General features: G+C 39.4%; 1 protein-coding gene and 1 long non-coding RNA gene across 3 annotated transcripts in view; one reads left to right on the top strand and one right to left on the bottom strand.

Annotated features, from left to right (window-relative positions):
• Positions 1-649: 649 nt before the first annotated feature.
• The window catches only part of ABCA4 (ATP binding cassette subfamily A member 4), a 65,525-nt gene continuing 42,564 nt past the window's right edge, over positions 650-23,610 (bottom strand). Inside the window, exons 27-49 of the mRNA XM_053950499.1 lie at positions 22,880-23,121; positions 22,343-22,467; positions 21,596-21,694; positions 20,390-20,579; positions 18,071-18,165; positions 17,153-17,185; positions 15,878-15,983; positions 15,712-15,786; positions 15,066-15,235; positions 13,960-14,137; positions 12,445-12,560; positions 11,637-11,784; positions 9,116-9,239; positions 8,282-8,411; positions 7,271-7,391; positions 7,037-7,099; positions 6,821-6,927; positions 5,713-5,854; positions 5,006-5,140; positions 3,684-3,787; positions 3,504-3,596; positions 2,926-3,175; positions 650-2,075 (exon numbers count right to left, since the gene is read on the bottom strand). Of these exons, the coding sequence (XP_053806474.1) occupies positions 1,953-2,075; positions 2,926-3,175; positions 3,504-3,596; positions 3,684-3,787; positions 5,006-5,140; positions 5,713-5,854; positions 6,821-6,927; positions 7,037-7,099; positions 7,271-7,391; positions 8,282-8,411; positions 9,116-9,239; positions 11,637-11,784; positions 12,445-12,560; positions 13,960-14,137; positions 15,066-15,235; positions 15,712-15,786; positions 15,878-15,983; positions 17,153-17,185; positions 18,071-18,165; positions 20,390-20,579; positions 21,596-21,694; positions 22,343-22,467; positions 22,880-23,121 (2,969 nt within the window). The 3' untranslated portion in view covers positions 650-1,952. The remainder of the gene's footprint in view (positions 2,076-2,925; positions 3,176-3,503; positions 3,597-3,683; positions 3,788-5,005; positions 5,141-5,712; positions 5,855-6,820; positions 6,928-7,036; positions 7,100-7,270; positions 7,392-8,281; positions 8,412-9,115; positions 9,240-11,636; positions 11,785-12,444; positions 12,561-13,959; positions 14,138-15,065; positions 15,236-15,711; positions 15,787-15,877; positions 15,984-17,152; positions 17,186-18,070; positions 18,166-20,389; positions 20,580-21,595; positions 21,695-22,342; positions 22,468-22,879; positions 23,122-23,610) is intronic.
• Positions 13,494-23,582, top strand: LOC128792247 (uncharacterized). Of its 2 annotated transcripts, XR_008432349.1 has the most exons (4): positions 13,494-13,682; positions 18,678-18,803; positions 20,946-21,097; positions 23,482-23,582. It is a non-coding gene; the product is annotated as an uncharacterized LOC128792247 (long non-coding RNA). The 2 variants fall into 2 exon arrangements; XR_008432350.1 differs by lacking the exon at positions 18,678-18,803.

A 23,610-nucleotide genomic window follows, 5' to 3' on the forward strand; every position in this document is an offset into this window, starting at 1 on the left:
CCAGCTGGCCTCAGGACAGTTGCATGATCTGCCTTCTTTGACTTGAAGAGAGTGTGCTGCCTGGAGGCAGGTGCTTTGTAACAGATAACATTACCAAAGAATATGAATGGTTCCTGGAATAAAGAAATAGGCCATATCTCAAAAACCTGATTTGGGTCTAACCCCTAATTTGCCAAAAGAATCTTAAGTAAGAAATAATATTATTTGTGAATGTAATATCCTCTGCTGGGTTTTTTTGTTTGTTTTTTTGTCTTCATTAGTAGTTGCATACTAGTAAATAAGATTCAGAAGCAATCTAACCTATGCCAGATCTTTGATATCTGGTCTGTTTTGATATAACATCTTCTTATGATACTAATCGACCTTTTACCCAGCATTTTACACCCAGCTTCTCTCAGTAGTTTTTAATGCACTTTGTAAATACATGAAGTGACTGCTAGTCCTTGGAACGCTCTTCCTATTTTCAGAGCCAGGGAGAAAAATCAGCTTCCTTTTGGACTTCCTGTGTTTCCTTTGTCACAGGATGTTCTGTGGGACTTAGTTGGGTTTTGTGTAAATCTAGTTTAAAAAGGCTATTGAAATCTGTCTGAATGACATTTTAAATAAGCTATTTTAGAATATGAAGAGAATGCATAGATACTGTTTTGTTTCGTAATTAATTTATTTATCTATAATAGATGTATAGAAAGGTTTTTGCAACTATTTGTAAGGGTGAAATATGCAATAAAATCTATTTTAAAACCAGTTGAAATAATTATGGCAAAAAGAGAAGGCTACAGCTGGTTGCTGAAGTTTCATAATATTTTGTACAGTAAAAAGCAAGAGTGTCCTTATAAAAAAAATCTACATCAATTGAAGAAAAATATCTTTCAAAGCAAAAATACATGATCCAGATTTTATTCTGTGTAACATATCTTAGAGAAGATTTCTTAGAAATTATTAGATCTGATAGTTAACTGAAGCAATACATCATTATGAATTTGTTTTCAGTATTGTTTTGCCACTAGTTAAACTGTGAACCAGGAAAAAGAGCTAAATGTCAAATGGTTTCCCACTGAGTGCAGTGTGGAGTACAAGCAGGTTGAAATTTTCCTTCTGAGGAGGTAGAAAGCACATACCCTATTCACACTTTATACCCACTTAATGTCCAGTCGCAGGAGAGAAGAAAAAATTGTTCCTGTTTAGTAACAAAGAGACCTTTCCATGTATTTGCAAGAAAACAAAACTTTTGGCAGATTTGGACATACTCTCTTTCTTTTTCATCTCCATTTTAACATTTGGCCTCTCTTTGAGGCAACTTGAAGATGAGTATGAGATCATTTTAATTAATTTTTTTTTTAAAGCAAGCTTCTTGTCTGAGTCTGAGCTCTGAATTAATTCTTTTCATTCTTGCTGAGACAACCGTCTGTTTTCACTGGCAGCCTGGTGAGACAGTGAAGCAATCTCCCAAGACTAGCCTCATCAGGCAGCACTGTTCTGACCTTGATGGTCCCATGCACTCAGCACAGCAGGAATCCGCTTCTAAGCTGGGCAATGCTCTCAGCCTTGGGATGTCTGCTGACTCGCAGCAGTTGACATAAGGGTTAAAGAGAAAAACCTGCCAGCCTGAAAGTACCAGCTGGAGAATCCATCTTTGATGTTATTTATATGTCAACAAGAAGGAATGAGACTTCTCTTCTTGTATCTTATAATGGACTTTATGTTAGCGGAAGATTTTATGCTATAGCAAGGACCTGCCTTTCCTTTGACACTCTCAGCATGTAGTGTTACTGGTAGAGCAGTAGAAGTTGGCTGTTGCTAGGGCTGTTGTTGTTGAGAGCACAGTGCTCAGAAAGGTGCAAAAAAATCAGTGTAATACTGAGTGTGCAAACCTTTGTTTTACCCTTGCTCTGCTCTGGTATGGCACGTGCTAGCACTGTGCACACACACAGCCTGGAGGCTGCAGGAGCAGTCTATGCAACTGCCTGCTGATGCAGAGCTGGGGACACCCTGGCTTCTCGGCTGGCTCCAGCTGCACGCGGATGCAAAGGAATTTCCTCATCCTCCATCTGCTGTTTAGCAAAGTTCACAAAAACCTGTGTGAGGAAAACAGAAAACATCACCATGTCTTCAACTGAGATGAGTTAGTGGAATGACTGCTCTATAGGAAACAGACAGAAAGAGGAACCACAGACATCAACTGAACTGAGACACTGCATTATCACCTAAAATCATGAGTTCCTCCTTTATTTTGATAAACTTCCTTGCCACTTCCTTCCTTTGGAGGTACTTGCTTGCAAGTAAAATCCTACTTTTTCTTAAGGAGGAAATGGCTTCAGCCAGGTTTGCAGAGTTTGCACAGCCTGAGTTTGGTTGTGATAGGAAAGAGGAGACAGAATATTTTAGTAAGAAGCTGAAAGGCAGCCAGGAATGCCTCTCTAGCAATCCCACCAAAATCAGCTTTGCATATGTGGACCCTTTGTTACTTAGGAAAGCAGACAGATGGGATAAATACCCTCTAGCAAATGGGTGTTTTCAAAACTCCCAGTAGACTTCCCAGGTTTTGTGTGTCTAATTGCTTCTCACAGTATCTTTAACACAACACAGTCCAAACCTCTTATTTAAAATGAAATTATATTCTCAGCTCAGTCTCATTCCAAATTGCTGACCTTGCTCAGACTGCTGTTCCCGAAGGAATGGGTTGTGTGAATTCTGTCATACGGGAAATGCTGTCTTACCAGCTTTCACATGGCAACTATTTACACAGGGAATAAGTTACTGATTCATACTGATACACCCTCCTTGATGAGAGGCCTGGGAATCTTGCCTGAGAAAGAGGTGTGAGATAATTCTCTAAACAATTTAGTCCTTCAGTTGTTTGGATACATTATGTTGCCTAATTCTCACCAGACAGGCTTTCTCGTGGATGTTTTACTTTTTACTTACCTGATCTAATGTTGTTTGAGACACAGAATATTCTTCAATATGCAAATTTTCCTTATTGGAGATTATTAATCGAAAAATCTTAGCCAGAGAGGAAGAGCAAATCTGATACTGCAGCATGTTGTAGTGTTTCTCTCTCTGTAAACTCCCTGGGAAGTTGATGCGTATGAATTTCTCAGCAGGAGCAGGATCTGGAGGCAGCCCAGACTTCGGAGCTTTGATTTTCAGAGTGACAATGTAGCCGTCTCCAAACCTGGGAAGGACATGTGGATTTAGGAATTGGGTGAAGAGGTTGTTTCATCATTCAGGAAGGAAATTAGTTTTCTGCAGCTATGAAAACAATAACAGAAAGATATTGCATAAGATCCAGCTTTTTAGGAAGCCCTGCTGTATTTGCCTTGCAGAAGTGGTATGTAGCATCATAGAGTTGAAATGAGATCTGGTCAGACTGTCTAATATACAACAGAGCTGCACCCAGAAATAGGTGTGGTTAACCATTGAATTGCTTATATTAAGAATACGTACATGTCATATACACCAAATTTTCCCATTAAAAACCACCATAAAAATATTCTACTTACTTGTATTTTAGCTCCTGAATTGTGCCTAGGCATTTGAAGGTACCTTGTACCATGATGGCTAAACGAGTACAGAGGGCTTCACATTCTTCCATACTTTCAAAACAGAGAAGAGATATTTGAGATAAAAGCCAACAGATGTACTTCAGCTGCTTTCAGTTTCTGAATTTGAACTGTTCTTACCTGTGTGAGGTTAGAACCACCGCTCGCCCATCTCTGAGCACACCAACAATAGAGTCCCACAGGAGGCGCCGGGACTGAGGGTCCATCCCGGTAGTCGGTTCATCCTGTAATGGAAATGTTAAGGCAATCAGAGTCAGATAAAACAGGGAAAAGCTATTTATATCAGGTCATTTTTTGGACCAAAGCATGTGATTGTTTCTCTACAGTAATCTGTGCCTTGAGAAAGCACATAGACCTTGAGAAGTGTAGGAGTGAGTGGGTACCAATGGACTTCTTGGCACAAAGCAGTAAGGAAACAAGAACATGGACTGCAGGTAAGAATACAGTGCTCTCTGTGTAGGGCACAGCTACAGGGAAGGAAGTGCCTTTTCTGGGCAACAATGAGCTCTCACCAGGTCGTCTTACTTGCATAAACATATGTTGTTCATATGTTGTTCATACATTGTTGTTCATACATTGTTCAATCCAAGAAATCAGTGAAATCATTTTAGTCATTCTTGAAGTCACCTAAGGATTTGATCCTACATAAATCAGCTAACTCAGTAAGTAACAAAAAAAGTAAACATAATTAAGATAGAAAAATTTTCATTGACATCTTGTCTTAAAAAATTATGAGAAAACATTTAATCTGACTGTTTACTACAGGCAGAATACATGTAAAGGCATATTAAATGGTACAAGGAATCAGGCTACTAAAATGTATTAAAACACTTCTTCACAGACTTTACAAAGTAAAAGTGATTGTGTCTAAAAGTCATAGACATACAAATTAAGGTGGTAGAATATAGTCTAAATAAAGAATTTCTGTAGTAATTTCATACTGAATTTCCCTTTAGATATGCAATTATTTGATCACTTATTTTATTTGGCAGGAACTACATTTCAGCATTTGTATAGTTTACTATAAAATTGTATCATTTATTCCAAAGATATTAAAGGCTGGAAAAGGGTAGGTGTCTTCCTTTGTTCTGTTGGGAAAAGCCAGGTGGATATGTTGGAAGATCATCTTTTATATCAGTGGCTACACTCTGACAGGAAAAGGCAAATTGAAACTAAAAAACAGTTTAAATTCAGATTTTTCTGGATTATAGATTTTATCTCGACACATTCTTTTTTGAAGATCTTTCTTTTGTAATCACTTGGAGTCCATTAGAAACATAGTTACACATCCCAGACTATGCCTGAAATTAATTCAAAATTACACTGAAATAGCTGTAAATTGAGGGCAGAAATGAGCTTTCAAGGACTTTGTAGCTCTTTAGCATGTAGTGTTATGAGATGTTATATTGAACTACTCAGGGCTATGTTTCCATGACACTTACTAGCAAGATGAGTGGTGGGCACCCTATCAGGGCAATGGCAGTGGAGAGCTTGCGCTTGTTGCCGCCACTGTAGGTCCCTGCCAGGTGGTCTGCGTACAGAGGAAGTCCCAGCTTCTGGATGCCCCATTCAGCAACCTGTGAGAAAGACCATCTGTTTCACACAGCAGCGAATGCAGAACAGACAGGATTGTTGATACATCTTTCTTCTGGTAGAAACATGACAGTCGCCTGGGTTTTAGCACATTCATTTTAGAACTGGACCAGGGAAGTACAAAATATTTATGATGATGATGAGGGGTGTTCTAACTATGTGAAGGAAAGCCATAAAGCAGCCTCAGCTGTAGACTTCTATTTGTGCAGGAATTTAAATTATTTTCTTCTGGAATCTTCTTCATGCTTGCTTCCCTGTACATGCACAACTTTAAAGGCAAGAGCAAAACAGCAACCAGTGCCATTCTGAGCCACAGGAATCACATCTTTAGCCTTCCACTGTTGGTGCCACAGATTTGCAAGTACCATTAATGCCTGGGAACCTGCATTTGATAGTGTGGTCCTGCTACTTAACTGTCCAAAGGACAGGAACCACACCCAGGACTTCAATACACAGAAAATCGAGTACACTTTGGAAATTCTGGCCCTTAGCATGTTAAGAACACCATTAATCATTACAAATAGCACTGTAACTATCCAAAGCAAGAGTACTTTACCCTCTTGATTTCTTCTGCTGGAACCCCCCTCAAGCGTGCATATAAATAGAGGTGTTCTCGTCCTGTGAGCAGGTCATCAATGGCATCAAACTGAGGGCAGTATCCCATGTTTTGATGGACATTAGAAATGTGGGTCAATATACTGGAGAAACAAAGAAAACAGTTGTAGTTCTGTAATACTAGCACTAAGACAGAGAAAAGCACTTTGAATAAAATCCTTATTTTCTGGGGCAACAATTCTTGTAAGGGGAGAATTAATTCTTCCTGATAAAACATGCTATGAAAATATCTGTCTGTTCATAAGAGCAAGGAGTATATTATTGTCTTAAGTCAGCTCGGTCCTGGTTGAGAGTGTAAGCCCATTTTCCCTCACTCATTTTCTTGTTAAAGTATAGACTAACTTAATGAGATGTTCTTTAAACAGCCCCTCGGGTTTATTATTTTTTGAAATCGGTGTTTATATCTAGAAAAAAGAAGCAGTTATTTCAGCTCAAAATATGGTCACTAGCAACAGATAGGCAGGACACAAGGCTAACACTTCAATGGTAGTAGGAAAAGTACAAAATCACAGAATGGGTGTGGTTGGAAGGGGGCCCTGGAGGTTATCTTGTCCACTGACCCTGCCTGGGCAGAGGCACCTAGAACAGGCTGACCAGGACCATGTCCTTGCAACAAAAGAGTTATTGTTCAAATCACATCAATGGACAAAGAATCAAATCCCAACTACACCTAACAAGCCAAGGCACACAACCTGGAAGTAAACCAACGTAAGTGCATACCATGTAATAACTTATGACATTATACCAGCACTGTGTAAACAAAGATGCTAGAAATAGCCAGAGAAAAATCCCAAAGCTCAGATCAAAGTACCCTGTTGGATAGGTTATCTTATGTTTGGGAGCTCTTGCCACTAGATAGGATTGCCATGTCCCACTGGTAGTATTACTACAACTAACCCACAGATTTTACAAGTGTTAAAGGTATCAAATGCAATTGTGTGTTACCTGTGATCTTGGTGCCATAGAGCTGCTGGATCATTGAGAGTGTGATCTGGACAGTTCTATGCTGGTAAATGGACTGTCACAGGGTTTTTTTTTAAGGTACTTACCTACTGCCAGCCACTACAGCATCTCCAGATGTCACATCAGTATCTCCAGTCAGCATTTTGAATGTTGTTGTTTTGCCAGCACCATTCACTCCCAAAAGACCAAAGCACTAAATTGCAAAATTTATCATTCTTTAATATTTCCAACTTGCAAATCAGCAGGGGCATAAAATCTGAACTGATCCATGGAATGTAATCCAGTGTTATTGAACAACCTACCTCTCCGGGACGGATGCCAACACAGAGTCTGTCCACTGCAGGCTTGCGTCGACCTGCATAAATCTATATTGACAGGGGAAGGAAAAAAAAAAGAGGAAAGTTTCTATTTCAAGACATCTACAGAAATTAAAATCATCTGTATTTTTAGTTTAGTAGTTTAATGCTATTGGGATGAGGAAACTTTAGAACTGAGACAGGAGTAAATATTCTTTTTCTTTCTTCACAAAATATTACCTTGGTCAGTTCTTGTAATTGTAAGATATCTGTTTTGTTTCCTCCATTCATAATTCTTTTTCTTTCTTCTGCAACATCCTCATCTTCATTAATAATAGGTGACATGGCAGTCTCAGCAAACCTAGAAAAATCCAAGATACTGGGTTGCCCTGGGTTCAGTTAGAATAACAGTGTGAAACAGTGGCTAATCTGCTGCAAAAATGTGACTGCTGGAAGCAGTGGGGTTGAAACTTCACAGTTGGCTGAAGTACTCCTGCTGTTGGGAGAAGCCCTGACCTTTAAAGTTAATCTCTAGATACTAAAAAGGGAGGAAATGGCTTGCTCAAAAGAACATGCCTTGTCAGTCACTGATATGACAATAACCTGCCCCTTAGCCACAGCTTTCACTATTTAGCTACTCTTAGTAGCTAGTGATGGTCCTTAGAAGTAGAAGTTTTGAGTAGATCTCTCTGCAAGACAGTATTTTTATAATTGCACCAATTAGTACTCTTCTTGGCAGTCTTGAACAGGAGTGAATGACCCACTCACGGCTGGTTGGTAGCTCTTTTCATCAAGGGAGAGGCACATTTGTAAAGCAGAGAGAAGTTCACATAGTGTCCAGGATACAGCTGTCCTGTGCCACAGACTAGAATTACTGTCTTGGGATGCCAGGCTAGTAGCTCATAGTACTAGTTAGTACTAGCCTGACTGAGGACACTACAAACCCTCCAGGTAATTTTATAATCTCACTATCACAGTGTCTGAAATGAAAAAATTATATTCAAATCTTAATTCAAGAAAACTAATTTCTTTAATAAAATATTCTTAAATCCTCTTAAGATAATGCAGATTTGTAAATGTTTTCTTGGGTCAGGATATCAATAAATTAAGATAAGATCAGGTAAGTAAATAGAAAACAAAAAAAGCCATAAACTTAGAGAAAAATTAAGAACAAAAAGAAGAGGGACATAGAGAATATCAAAGGTAGTCATTCTTTTAATAAAGAAACATTCATAGAACTTTTAGACATACCATCTTGTGGAGAACAAACGGTGCTGCATAAAGAGATTCAGAAAGAAGAACACAACTCCTTGAAGAGCCATGGCAACCAGGTTCTTTCCAACAAAGTCCCACTGAAAGGGATCAAAAACATGCTCCTCACCTTTGGAGAAAGAGCACCAGAAAGGAAGGTGAAATACTGCTGAAAAATCCCACTATCCTCAGAACAAAAAGCATAATCATAATAAATTACTCTACTTTATTTGCTCATGATCAGGCAATAGTTTTAATTTTCAAGTCTTATAAAAAGTCTTGACAAATGCCTTCCAAGTTCAGCTGCTGCATGGAGTAAAAATAATCTCTCTGAAGATGCACTAATTTGGATATCATTACATGAAACTTGCATGGATTATGTGAAAAGACACACGTTTTCTGAATTAGAACAGAACAGTTCTGTTCTATCGTCATACTCATAGAATGGTATGACTATTCTTTTGATAAGTTGCCTGATATCAAAGACAACCATATCCCAAGAGAATGCATTTGAAAAACAACATTCACTTTAAACATTAACAGAGGTATTCAAATGAAATGAAAAAATAAATCCTCCTGTAGTGATTTAAGATCTTCCAAAGGATAAAAAGACACCAGAGTCTGACACTGAACAAATGGGTTCATTTCCAATGCAGACTAGTGGCTGGGCTGTAGAGTTCTGGCAGCACTATCAGAAGCTGTGATTCCTTCAGAGAGGGTGAACTTTCATACTTCAAAAATCTACTACTTTTCTGACTTAATCCTTCCAAACATCTCATCCAAGATCAGGACATGTGACACTGCCATGACTTGTTTCTTATTGGCTTTACTTACCAAACCTTGCATATACTTCAGTCACAGCTTGGTTCATGGCCAAGTCGATGAGTCCACGGCCCAAACAAAAATGTGGGAGGACAAGCAGTACGTTTTTCAATGTTTTATTAAACTTCAGCAAAGACTGTAAGAAACAGAAACAACATAAGATGTTTAAACCAGCAACATTAAGTGAAAAGTTCTTTGTCATGTCAGAGAAACTGGATGTTCTGTTTTCTTAAAACAGAGAAAACAGAGTATTTATCAAGTTACACTCAAAGCAACATAAAACATAAACAGCAAAATCCTGGCATACACTGCACCAGACAAGGTGCTTGTGATAAACTGGCAATGGGGGAAAAAAATTGTTTTTGTAATGAAGTATTTCTCTATGTAGCAGAGGTAATGTAATTCTGCTGGTAATAACATGTAAAGCTGCTATGGGGCTGTTTTGGATTTGCACTGAAAACAGGGCTGATAACACAACAGGGATGTTTTAGCTATTTCTAAGCAGTATTTGCAGAGAAAGGGCTTTTTCTGTGCCTTACCTTACCCCCTAGCAAGGAGCTGGAGGTGCATAAGGAGCTGGGAGGGAACATAGCTGGGACAGCTGGCCCCAACTGGCCCAAGGGATATCCCAGACCATATGGAGTCATGCTCAGCACATGAAGTTGGAAGAAGAAGTAAGAGAGCAGTGTTCAGAGTTACAGCATTTGTCTTCCCAAGCCACCATTATGTGTGATGGAGCCCTGCTTCCTTGGAGATGGCTGACCACCTGCCTGCCCATGGGAAGTGGTGAATGAATTCCTCGTGTGCACAGCTTTTGCTTTAACTATTAAACTGTCTTTATCTCAACCTATGAGTTTTCTCACTTTCAGTCTTCTGACTCTCTACCCCATTCCCTGAGGTGGGGGAGTGGAAGGGAGTGGGGGAGGGCACAGGGAGTGAGTGGCTTTGTGGTGCTTGCTTGACAAAGGATTAAGCCATTACAAGAGCCAGGGCTGCCACAAAACTGAAAAGTACTGGTGTCTGGGCATAATTACACAGTGGATCTTGGTGCAATGTGGAGATGCCTGAAACAGTGTAAGTGCCAGCAGCAGTTGAGCTGCACCAGCACCAAATCCAGAGAAGGGCCATCTTCTCTCAGGAGATAGTGTCTCCAACAGAGACATGTTTTCAAAGGTAACCATGCTGCCTTGATGTCCCATAGACTGAATGGCACTAGATTGAATTCTGTGCTATCAAGAACCATAGCTCTAAGTGCAGGAACAGCAGGGACAGAAAATATTGTCAAGTTGGCCCTTAAAAACATGAATTTAACCAAGATCTGTTTCTTCTTTGCAGCAAATAACAATGCTTGATCAGCATTGATCAGAGTGTTTGAAAATGCACCATCAGTAATGATAGCTAATTGGACTGCTGTGAGATGGAGTGTCAAATGTAGTGGCCAGAGCTGCAACAACTGTGGAGGTGATAGCAGTAGTGCATACAAACCAACAGCACTTCATAAACTGATCTCTAAGCCTTCCTAAGAACTGATTTTGGCACTTGCTGTATTCTGTCATCTTTCTGACAGTGTTAAATAATTTTCAGGCAATTCTCAAAATGCTACTATCAGCAAAGCACCTCCTCTAAGACAATAATGGCCAGGAGAAAGTGCCTACCATCTACATCTTCCCATACAACACAAGCTGCAGAAACAAGCACAAAGTGCCATGTCTAGACCTCTCCAGTTGTGAAAGTATGAAGAAGTTTGCTCATAGGTCAGTGGAGAAGAGGGCGAAGGAGGTGCTCCAGGTGCTGGAGCTGAGATTCCTCTGCAGTCCCTGATGCAGATGATGGTAAAGCAGCTTGCAGCCCTTGGAGGTGCACAGGGATGCAGAGATCCATCTGCAGCCCATGGCAGAGACCCATGCCAGAGCAAGTGGATGCCTGAAAGGAGGCTGTGACCCCGTGGGAGGCCCATGGAGAGAGGAGTCCATGCTGGAGCAGCCTGTCCTTGAGGGATTGTACCCTGTGGAAGAGCTACCCGTGCTGCAGCAGTCTGGAAGGACTATTGCCTGTGGGATAGAATCATACTGCAGCAGTTTGCAGAGAACTGTGGCTCGTGAGATGGACTCATGTTGGAGAAGTTCATGGAGAGCTGTCTCCTGTTGAAGGACCCCACAGTGGAGGAGGGGAAGAACTCCTCTCCCTAAGCAGTGGGAGAAACAATGGGTGATGAACTAACCATAATCCTCATTCCTTGTCTCCCTGTGCCACTAGGGGAGGAGGCAGAGTTGGGAAGAAGGGAAGGATGGGGAGAAGGTGTTTTTTTCCAGATCCTATTTTATTTCTCATTATCCTGCTCTGATTTTTTTAAATAATAAATTCAACTAACATCTCTCATATTTGCCTGTGATGGTATTTGGTGACCAATCTCTCACAGTCCTTAACTCATGGTGCCTTCATTATATTTCTCTCCCTGTCCAGCTGTAGAGAGGAGTGAGACAGAGGCTTTGGAGGAGCCTGGCATCCATCAAAATTACAAAACATTACTTACCGGATTATTTTCAAATAATTCCAGGATGAATGTAATAGCACTGCTGTTGATTCCCACAAAGAGATTAATACAAGACAGTGCAACATAAGCAGTGCTGGGGATACTGAAGAAAGAAGAAGCAGGGTACATCATGGGAATTACTGCCCATCTGCATGCAAGAAATAGAAAAAACTATGATAAATTCTCAATATTCTCATGTCAGTTGGCCTAAAGAAAACACAAAGTTAAGCTTTCTTCCCATCCCAAGTATAACAAAATGGTGTAGCCAACCAGTAACCCACCACAGTATTTTTTCTCCCTGGTTACTATGTGAGATTTTTTTCTGCTTAGTCATTTTTTTACTATTAAAATGCAGGGTATAAGACACTGCTAAAATTGAGAAAACTTAATGCTAGCAAGGTTGCTATCACCCCAGGTATCTTTGCACATTTCAGTGAATTGTACACCAAGAAGAAGAAACAAAGAAATGCTGAATGCTGAAAGACACTTTAGTATTGACTGTGAATGTGGCAAATGAACAACCACTATATTTCTACACAATGTACAAGGAAGAAATCAGCAAACATAACAAATATATTTTCCTGTGCGGGTCACATTTAATGCTTAAAAATGCAAGGCAGGCAGCGACAAAAGAATCACCTTTACAGCATGTAGCCAGACAAAATATGTAAACATCCCATAGAAGAATTTAGTTTTAACCTGTTTTGGATCCACTCAGTTCTATTCTTCAAAGCTGGGTTCCACTAACATGAAATCATTTCCATGTGAAATACAGGGTCCTCCCGCAGCAATAACCTTGAACACTCACCCATACAGGAGCAGCAAGGCAACGAGCACAGGGAGATTGGTCGGGGAGGCATATGCTTTCTTGTTGAATCCAGCGAATATAGCCACAACCATCCCAGCACTCAGTGCATAATTCACCTGCCAAAGCACAGGGGGAAGACCAATGTGTAAGACCTGAGAAGGGCTGCAAACATATCCATATCCTACACATCATTCCAAAAGGAATTTATATTGAAGAACATCAGAATTTGAGTTAGACTAGTCACACTGAATTTTTTGGATCAACAGGTCCCTGGCACTGCTCAATGTTTTTCCTCAACATCTTTTATCAGACTGTTCATCAAAAATACAACATATATTGTTGTTTCTTAGATTATGATTTGTGAATTCATTATTTCATAGTTTGGCTGCCAAGCTTCCCAAAAAAGTGGCATGTATTTGCAAGGGAAGTACAGTTTGTGGTGATGGAAACAAGGGCTGTGTAGGATGGAAGAGCTAGTCACTTGAGTCACATTCCTGGGAAGAGGCTAAAGTGAGAATGCTTGGCCACTGCTCACCTTCTCTGTTCAGAATTAGCAGCACTCTACTGCAATGCATGGAATCCCCCATGCAGGATGGAAGGCAGCACTTCCCTGAACTGCTAACACTACTTCGTGCCTTTGCATCAAGCTGTCAAGAGCAACGGCCTAGCAGAATTCCTGTCAAAGAAGCTGCTGTGAACAGCAGGAAACAAGAACTCTGGGACCTCCTTCTTTTCCTCATTTACTAAAAAAATGCTTTGCTTTATCTTCTCCTGAGAGAACCTTCCAAATCCTGAAGAGTTTTGGGCTTTTCAAATATTGATTTTCTTTTCTTTTTAATTTTTTCAATTCCATGTTCATGCCTTTCTTATTGCATAATTCCTTGCCCGCTTTCTTGGTTGCAAAGGCATGGCCAGAGAACCAGCCCTTGTTGTGCCTCAGCCAGCCGAAGAATTTTCTCTTTTATGACAAAGTGGCTGGAGGGAAGCTGAGCCCTGTCTAAGCAAGTCTGCACCTGTGGTATAAATCTTTTTGGAACAACACAGTGACCATGATACAGTGACCTAAATGAATATGTCATTTTAGACACCCTAGAGTATTTTGTCAGGCCTATAAGATACTGTTCCAGCAGGCCGTGAGTCTTCCCCACTTAGGTTTCTTGAATATCTTGAAATATGTTTTGGGTCTTTTGGAGGACAGGAGTGACTACCACCAGGCAATGAGGCTTTTCCCTGCTGTAGTAAGTTGTACTTCATTATATATTCAATTGTAAGGGCTAGAAATCTTAATACTATAAAAAATACAGCTGCATTAGTTGACTGAGTTGTGCATCTGAATTAATTTCTACATCTGTAATTAGGTCAGAGGCCAGATCCTTAGCATGATCTCTGAGAAACACTTAAGAGAAATGAATGCTTTGCAATGCTTAGAATCACCTTCACTTGGTTCACTGATTTGCCCTCAGTTCATGCACACTCAGGACAATCAGGGGGTCAGTCAGACCAGCAGTTACTTACTATGTCCCACATGAAGTTAGTTAGCCAATAGGTAACAGGGCTCACACCACTGACAAACTGGAGATGTTTGGCTTTTGTTACACGCTCTTGGATCAGGTATAAAACAAAACTGGCTGGTATAAAGGACATGGCAAAAATCACACAGATGGCAACAACAGCATCCACTGAAGTTGTCAGTCTACAACAGAGCACAAGAAGGAAGTGTGAGCAAGGGAATGGATGCAATGCAACATTATAGTAGCATTTGGGGACTCTGGAGGGTGCTTTAAGATCTAGAAGCAGCAAGGCTGTTTTTTAAGTAGAAGACTTCTCCAGTTTCAAAATGTGCTAGTGTATTTTTCCAAGCTATTTTGAGGACTGTAACTAACAAATATGGCACCATTCCCTAATCTTTTACTTGTTTTATATATCTCAGCTTGACAGCCTATCCTGTGTGGGACATCTCAAACTAGACATTTAGGTACAATAGCCAAAGTGCTCTGGAAGCAGGGAAAAGAGAAACTTTAAAAGCCAAGTTGCAGACAGTGAGATGAAGAACAGACTTTTGCCTCTGTGCTGTAATGCAAAGTTTTCAGTGTCACTGAATAGGAGTGTGGAATATCTTAATATTACTTAATAGGAGAGTGGAAAATCTTGTCTTTTTAGGGATGTCTTTTTCAAGAAATTATGACTTTCAGATTTAGGAATACCTACTACATGCCATTGAAAAATCTACCTGCGTGCTGTCCTTGGCACCAAGAGAGCGGGCTGTCAGCTACTTGGCCTGTAGTCAATTACAGACAAGTTCTAATTCTATTTTTTATTACATTTTATTTCAGAAGTAAATGTATTGGATTTGGATCATGAACAAAAATTTCAGAATCTTGGTGCTTGGGAATCAACAGAAATATGCAATCATGTATATCCAATGGTCATAGCTCCTATGTGGGATGGGAATGAAATCTCATGTCAATGTAACAAGACATTAATAGATTCTTGTTTAGAATAAAACTTCAGGGGAGGGCCTCCACATTCTGTCAATTGAACTCTTTCTTCTCAGAGTGTGAGCATGCTGGAAGTTGCAAGTTGCCAGGAGAGGAAGGGGTAAAAACCAGAAGCAGACTTACACAGTGACTTCAGAGAGTTGCTCCTTGGTGAGGTTCAGAGGATGGTTTATAGCAGTGATCCCATGTTCCTCAGGGTCTTGGCCAGTCCTCAGATTAGCTCTGAGGATTGCATTATTGGCTACATTGAGGAAACTAACCATAGCATGCCAGCCTTTATTGTTAAACCACACCTAAAAGAGTCAGAAATCACAGATTAATTTGTCAGTTACTGTCTTCACTGAGCTACAGGAGGAAATTTGACTGCCTTTTATCTACTTTGGTGGGCATTGTCAGCAGGGGTGAATCAAGCACCAGGAATACATAGTTCCTAGGCACAGTCCTGCAGGAGGAGCTCACATACTATGCTTTTAAGAGCATTGGACAACTACTGTCAGGGGATTTTATAGAAGCACATCTTAAGATTTAGTGTACTACTCAAAGTATTTAGGACAGCAAGCAGTACTAAGAACATGATTTTTAAAAATCTCACATTTGAAATATTATGAATAAGAATTACCTACAGTATGGGATATAGCATTAATACCAAGTTATTTCTAAAGTATAGCATTTCAACTCTTGCATCTAGGAATACCACCAGCAATATTCTCATAATTTGAAGTCAATGTCAAGGAAGACTGTGAGTTAGCAGACTAATTCCAGCAAATACCTTAATATTATCTTCAGTTTCCATGTATTTAAGGAAATTAGGGATTTCTTTAGCAGCAGCCAGTGAAGTTTGTCCCTAAAACAAAAAGAAAAAGCTAAATGCTGCAGTAGCCATGCTTTAGTAAGGGGGAAAAACCCAAACAAAAAAAATTAAAAATTTTGCTTACTCCTGTCACATTCATCATTCGGCCAAGATCACTTAAAAAATTGACAATTTGATCTCCAGAAACATGAAGAACTGGAAGCCTTCCTCCTATAGAGATTCCTCCATATCTAGCAAAGAGAAAAATATCATCAAGAACTCATACCACACACCCATAACTGTATATGAATGGGAAAGAAAAACACTTAAAAAAACCCCAAAACACTTAATGCAAGTTTAATTTCTATACATCAAATACTTATTGTATAACAATTTCTACTCTTTTTCTAACAAGTAGTATTAGGTCTTTTTAGGGCTTACAAATAATAGAAGCTTTATCAGTTTCTGAGAGGTTTATACCAGGATCCTAAGAAAATTATTTAGAGAGAAGATTTAGAGAATACAGTGATTTCTACAGAACAAAATCTTTAAAACAATGTAATTGCCATATAATGGTTTAGATAGCATGGAGGACTAAGGACAGCATAGACCTCAGCTGAAATTTCAGATGCTCTGAGAGGAGCAGGCATTCATCAATGCCAGTACCAGCCAGTGCATAATAATAAATACTACTGCACAAGATGAACTGAAACCTAATCCCATAGAAAGCAATACTTGCACATGAACCAAATACTCTGTGAAGAAGGACAGCCATCCAGCTGCTATCTTTGAAGTGAAATCCTACCCCTGGTGAAAAATGAAATAAGTACATCCTTCAGGCTAACCAGTTTCTTTTGAAGCTTAGTAACTGCAGAGTAGACATCACACACTGGGGTTAGCGTTTGTCTCTACCTAAAGAAGAGAACTAATGGAATCTGGTTTATAACTCTGCTCATGTACAGAGCAGGCACGAGGAATTGTGGTTGTTACTTCTGTATTTGATAGGCTGGTGTCTAGGTTTCATCCCATTCAGGTCCTTTTTTTGGAGGGTTTATTATTTTTTCTGTGGCACTAAAAGAGCTGTGTCACAGCAGTATTACAATATACTTGTACTATTGTGTTGATCCTTTTCACCACACAGTGCCCATTGGTTTGACTCCTGTAGGTAATAAAGCTCTGATAGCTCCATTGTGAGCCTCTTGCCTTCATCTCCTGCAGGGAGTTCAAACGAATATAACTCCTTGTCTCTATTAGACCCTTCCTTATCCCCAGCCTATTTCCCACTGAAGTCATCTCTTTGTTCTACAGTTTCTTCCACAACTGCCCTTGTCCATTTGCAGAAACATTGTGAGGCCCCCTGGTTAAACAGAAATACATTGTTCCTTTATTTACTACCTTAATCTGTGAATTGTTTTCTTACCTCTGCTCATTGACCCAGTATTTACTCTTCAAGCTGAAACAGACAGAGAGAATCCCCTCAATACACAGAACCAAAGTCAATGATATGTAAGACTTAAATAAAAATTAAAGTTGAATTCCTATACTTTGCAGACCTCCAGTCTGTTGGTTATTACTTTGAGTTGTGAGGTTGGCAGGACTTTTGGTATTCCTTGCAGTGTGTTTTTGGCTATTTGTTTTCTGACATGATTCATCTCCAATTCATACAAAGATAAGCAAAATTCCTAAAGTGACACATACTGGGCTATTCTAATCCATAATTAATTGATTTTAAAAGATGTATCTAAAGCAGTTATGACACATGCTAAGGGGAATCAGTCAAAGGCAGTCAGCACATAGTTAATATAAAGGGAATTTCAAGAACTCTGCTGGGAACTGAAAAAGCAAGGCCTGAATCAGAGACAATAGGCCGTGGGCACTGCACAGCTAATTACCACACAGGCCAGCTGAGGAGCTATCAGTAGGATGAATGTATCTGTGGGACACTGTCCTTTGGCTGCTCTTTAGCACTTCTGGGAAGCAAGTGATAATTAACTCAGGCAGATAGTCACATTAGTGCGGCTACAGTTCTTCAGGGAGACAAAGTTATATCTCTGCAAGGCAGTTCACCAACGCTGTGCAGAGGCACCATTTTTGTCACCATTAACATGGCATTCCATCAGCACCGACACTTAGCTCTGCCTAAGGAGTACCTGATTGTACAAATAGTTATAATTGAAAATATTCAACTTCTCTAAAATCAGCCTCTTCTAGTCTTCTATCAGAAATATGGAACGGTGCACAAATCTACAGAATACTGTGGCAATTCTTATTAAATAAGAATTTCATCACCAGGTACAAAATACCACATGTGAAAAAGAAATAAGAGATTCATCCCTACCTTGCTTTTATCAAAGTAGGATATGTTTTCACCAGAAAATCTGAAATATTTCTGTGGGTCATATCTTGAAGAATTTCTGTGCTGCGTTGCACTCTCTGGCAAGAAACAAAAACCTAATCAATTACAATAAAGTTCAGAGTGTCTTAAGCTATTAAGTGTTTGTCAGGAAAACAGAAAAAGTAGTTTTGGTTCAGAGAAAATGCTCAGGTTCATAGTATCACTGACAGAGATTGGGTTAATCACTCGAGGGTCATTTCTAGCCTAAACACCCTTACTTTACTAAGACTTAAGAAGAAATCAGTAAGTTTGTGATGCATGATTCAAAAGAGTTGCATGCCACTCTGAAACAGGTCTTTGCAATGAAGGTCAGGGCTGCACACAAGGCTTTTTCTTCAATCTGAAAGTAGGAAACTTCAAATCAACTGAGGCTCCAGTTAAAAAAAAAAAACAACCAAACCAAAACAAGTTTGCTTCCTATGATTTAGCAACTTTAGGTAACAATTAATACAGAAAAATTCACCTTCACTAGCACATTACATAGTTTGAAATAATTTTTTTAAAGTATGAAAATGATGCCACAACTTTGTTGAGTCTTTTACAAATACAGGATTGCTGTGAAATGCAAGACTCACACTCCTAAGTTTATCCCAAGTCGAATGTATTTTAAGAGGTTCCTGGGAAGCTTCAGATGGCAAAGCTTGCAACCTGAAATCATCTGATAGTGACCTAAAAAGTAAGTCTAAGGAATTTTCCCAAGTTCCTGCATTTGTCCAGGGAGAATATGACACAGAAGACACATTAGAGACATCCAGCTGATTCTAGATGGGAAGACTGGTAACATCCCCACAGTGCCTTCATTAATTGAGTTATCTATGCTTAAACATAATTCAATTGACAATTATTTACACACCGTGGCTTTCCTGGAGACTCAAGTGAACTGTTTCTTTCTGACAACTTATACAAAACTATCATATCCTGCAAAATTATCAGGATAATATTATAATAAACATATTTTGTTTAGAGGACTAGAATCCCCACAAACAAATTTTTAAAAAATTGCCTCTTGGAATTGAAGTTTTAGACTAAAGGTCTCTGAAATACATTAGCATGCAATCAGCAAAATCCAACTTTGTCTGTTGGACAGAGATTACTAAGAAATCAGAAATAATTTGGGATGTTGTAAGGTATATAACCTCTATCAATTTTTTTTCTTCATAAACGGGAATTCTTCAGATATTTAAAACAATTTTGTTTTGTGAACAGTGATAGAAAAACCAAAGCAAGCTGCATGAGTGTTTTCAAAAGGTTGTGTCATGGAAAGTGGTACAGTCACCATCCCTGGAGTGTTCAAAAATGTTGATGCAGCACATGGGGATGGAGTTCAGTGGTGAAGATGGCAGTGCTGGGTTAACAGCTGGATTTGATCTTAGAAGTGTTTTTTTTAACATAACAGTTCTCTGATTCTATGAAAATTAGAAATATTTTAGTCATTTTGCTAGTGTGTTCAGCCTGGCAAACAGGAATATTAAAGATGAACAGCGTGCAAGATGAGATATTAAATTAGCGAGCTACTCTGAGAGTGGCTGCAATTCTGTTTAACTTCTTAGAAAAACATCTATTATATGCAAACACTGACAGGCTCTAATTTCCCTTTGCTCTTCAAAAGAGCAAGCACATTTTATAAAGGGCACTACTAAGATAATTCATTGATAGGAGAGGAGGGAATGTAGCTCTGTTTGCCTCCACACAGCATCAGTGGTTAAATCACTCATCTTCATGCACAGGGATACAAATATTCATTTTGCTAACTTAAAACATTTCTGATAGAAACGGAACTGAAAGACATGTAAAAATAATAATTTGGGGTTCACTGAATATTAATTTTCCCATTTTAATGACAGGACTGCACTCCACTTTTCTAAAATTGTGACATTTTTTTCTTTCTTTTCTTTCCTCTTTCTCCCTCCTGCCCTTCCCTCCTTTAAAGAAAGGCAACCTTCTAAACAGAATTGTTCTTTGAGGCAAAAGAAAATAGATTTTTTTTAATTATGGGATAAATTGTTCAAATTTTTGTGATTTTCTTCTACATGAAAAGTTTGCAATTTGGATGAAAACAGTAATCAACATTAATTTAAATGGGCAAGTTTTTCCTATACCTCTGAAACTGAATTCCAAATTCCAGCAAGTCTTGCTGTCTTAAAAATGAATGTACTCAACTCCTTCCATGCATATTAGCATGGGAAGGTACTTAGACACTGATCCCTTTTCCAGCACTTGCCATGAAACTTTCTACAAAGATTTATGGCACAAAGACACAACCTGTGGTGGCGGGAGGCCTCCTGCACCTGCAGGGCATTCTGGCAGCATAGTGAGCTTCTTTGGAGTGCTGCACTTGCAGGAAGGGGATGGATTTTCAGGGCTCCACTCTTGGCTCAGCAGGAGGCTGCTTAGATTAGGATGGACAGCAGGTGTGCTCCAGGCAGTTGGCATATTATTGCATGGGTAGTTCCTGCGGAGAAGTATAGAGCTTCAAGCTGTGCAGAGATAATGGTCCACGAGGACTCACAAATCCACAAAATCACAATGCCCGAAGCAGATATTCCCCCCTCAGCCCTCATCCTGTGAGTTTTGAATAAGAACAACATTTTAGAGTATTTGGTACACATGAATAAATATAATCTCCCCCCACATCTCTGCCAAGTTTACTGCCTTCAGCTTGCAGATAGGACACTGAAGGAACAAGGGGATTGTGTTTGATCCCTTAGTACTGGAAATCTGCAGTGGACATATCTTTGTGAAGAAATCAACATTTTCCTTTCTCATGCAGTATCTTTTTTCTTCTTTTAAAGTTTCCTCTTTTTTTCTACTATACCAGGTAGAGGAGAGGAATGGGAGAAGAGAGGACAACCAGGAGGATCAAATTGCTGGATATCATGGCTGGGAAAGAATCAGGAGAAAGGGAACAAATGTCAAAGTGTAGCAAGCCAGTGACAAATGGCTCCAAAGCAAGACTCACAGAGTAAGCAGGTAGGACAACAAAAGCTGGAGCTCTACTAATGTTGCCCTCACTTCAGAATGAGAACAGTTTCAAATCATAGACACTGTCCTATTGCCACTTCACAATCTGAGTGATTGCTGAAGTTATTGCTTCCAAAAACACCAATGGGAACTAGAGGAACCTGAAGGGACTCAGACATGGAAAGTGCCAGGGAAGCTGTAAAGATCTGGGCCTGAGGTTACTAATGTACTGACATAAATGTCAAGGTTGCTTATCTCTCAATACCAAGCTGCATGAGCTGGTTTCTAGTCAGTCACATTGAGCACAGTGAATCATTCTCAATCCAGTGGCAGTATTATCTTTCTGTTTGTTTCTTACTTTTGATCCAATATTATATATAGCCAACACACATCTGAAGCATTGGCTCTTGTGAAGAGTCAAGCAAATTCATCCTTGTTTCACTACTTGAGTTCCACTAGAAGTATCCTGCTAGGATCTCATTCAAGAGAAATTAGCTAGCAACTTACAAAAGAGGCTGATTCTTCATACAGCGAATTCCAAATCCTGGTTTATTCAAGAAAGCATGAGTAAGGGAGACCATCTGCTCATTGCCAGGCTGTTCATTGCTAAGGGAATAAGATAGGACTTACTTTATAAAATATTTTTTCAAACTACTGTACTGTAATGCACATAGCAACTAGAGGAGGACAACCATATGGCAGTACCAACTGCCCCCCTTCAAATGCTGACAATTCAATTGTTTTATTTATTTATGTAAAAACCTAGAACATTCTGAGATTGTTGACAGGCTATGGCTCCTTTCTCCTAATAGTAAAGCTGACTTCTGACAAAGTCCAATAGCAGCATTCTTCAAAAAAGGCCTGAATCCTCATTGCTATTCTCTCAGTGCTATCACAGTCAGTAAGCAGAAGATGAAAAACATATTCTGCATTTTCATTTGTGGAGGTGTGGATCTCCTGTTAGATAGAATACGTAACTTTATAAGTGTTGAGGTCCTGAAATCAGGTAGGAAGAGGAGAATACCAAAGTTAGATATTTGAAAGACTATTTGTTAGATGTACTAACAGTTGTATTCTCCAGGTGCACCAATTTCAAGCTATCTTAAATCTGTTGATTCCAGTGAAGTGAATCTTCTCTTACATCACACATCTCTTACAATGAGAAAAAACCAGTGAGACAGGGCCCCATGATGTTAAACTCTAGGGAGAAAAAGGTTTATGTGTGACAAATGTATTTTAAGGGATTCCTCTTACCTGAAGAAAGTAAACTGTTGTCCATAGATCCAAGGGTGTAATGTTAAGGCAGGATATTCTCCAAATGGAGGAATAATGACTGTAAGTACTAGAGACAGCAACACAAAACTAGCAGGGAGAACAACCTGCAGGGAACACAAAAACTTCACATTAGGCTATTGTATAAACATTGCAGAGTGACACTGTATACACCCCATAATCTGTGTAAACAAAGGAAGGACAGCAGGAGCACTCAGATCCAATCTGGTTTAACTCCTGAACATCAATAATTTAATTTCCAGAGCTTTTGCTTAAAATTCTGGCTGTCATAGAACTGCATTACATTAAAAACAAAACACTGGGCTAGTAGTGATAGAATCATGAACTTGGTGCAGTTGGTAGAAAGAAATAAAAGAAGAGGCAAAAGAGTTGGAGTCATAATAGCACTGTTATTCATTTGTAGCACCTCTACTGCTTTCCATAGGGCCATCATTGCTGGAAAGACAGTGTTGAGAATGTTGTGGGAAAGAACCTAGAGCAGCACAAGTCAGTCAATACCTGTGCTAGGAAGTCCTTGTGGCTGCGGGAGGCGCGGTGGAAGCGTTTGATGAGCAGTGCTTTGATCTGCTGACGTACAAGCTGAAAGCCTTTATACTGTCGGGACCCTTTGCCTTCATTTTGATCTCCTGGTTTGCCTACTGGCATTTGAGAAGCATCATTAGTTTTCAGGGCAGTTTGTTCAGCTGGTTTGTTCTCAGTAGGAGTTTTGCCAAGAGCAGAACCATTTTCTTGAGTATCTCCTAGGTTGAGAAGCATCAGAGAAGACACTTTATCTTCCATACATGAAGTAGCACAGACATTTTAATGAGGTCCAGAATTGACCAACCATATATATCCTATCTCCACATTGCTTTAATTACAACTGTTGCACTGTGGTTGCATTTAGTGACATCATATAGGTTAACTCTCCTCTTACTCAGCAGGATGAACAGTTTAATCATCTATGTAGTTTATGGACTAATAGTCAGCAAAGTACTTTTTATACAACTACTAAAACCATTGACATCTGGGTACTTGACACTCCACATTTATTTGCATAGTTAAGAACCTCATCCAATCTAAATATAAGTCTTTCTGCTGACTTAATCTTTATTTTTCAGGTATCATGTCAGGCCCTATAACCAGATATTTGCTGACCAAATTTATTTTGTCAAGAAAACATCAAATACTGAAAGTTCTGAAACTCCTCTTTACAGACATTCAGAATAAAAAGCAGTCCCAAGAACAGT

This window comes from Vidua chalybeata, chromosome 9 (genome assembly GCF_026979565.1).
Source record: "Vidua chalybeata isolate OUT-0048 chromosome 9, bVidCha1 merged haplotype, whole genome shotgun sequence".
Lineage (NCBI taxonomy): Eukaryota > Metazoa > Chordata > Aves > Passeriformes > Viduidae > Vidua > Vidua chalybeata.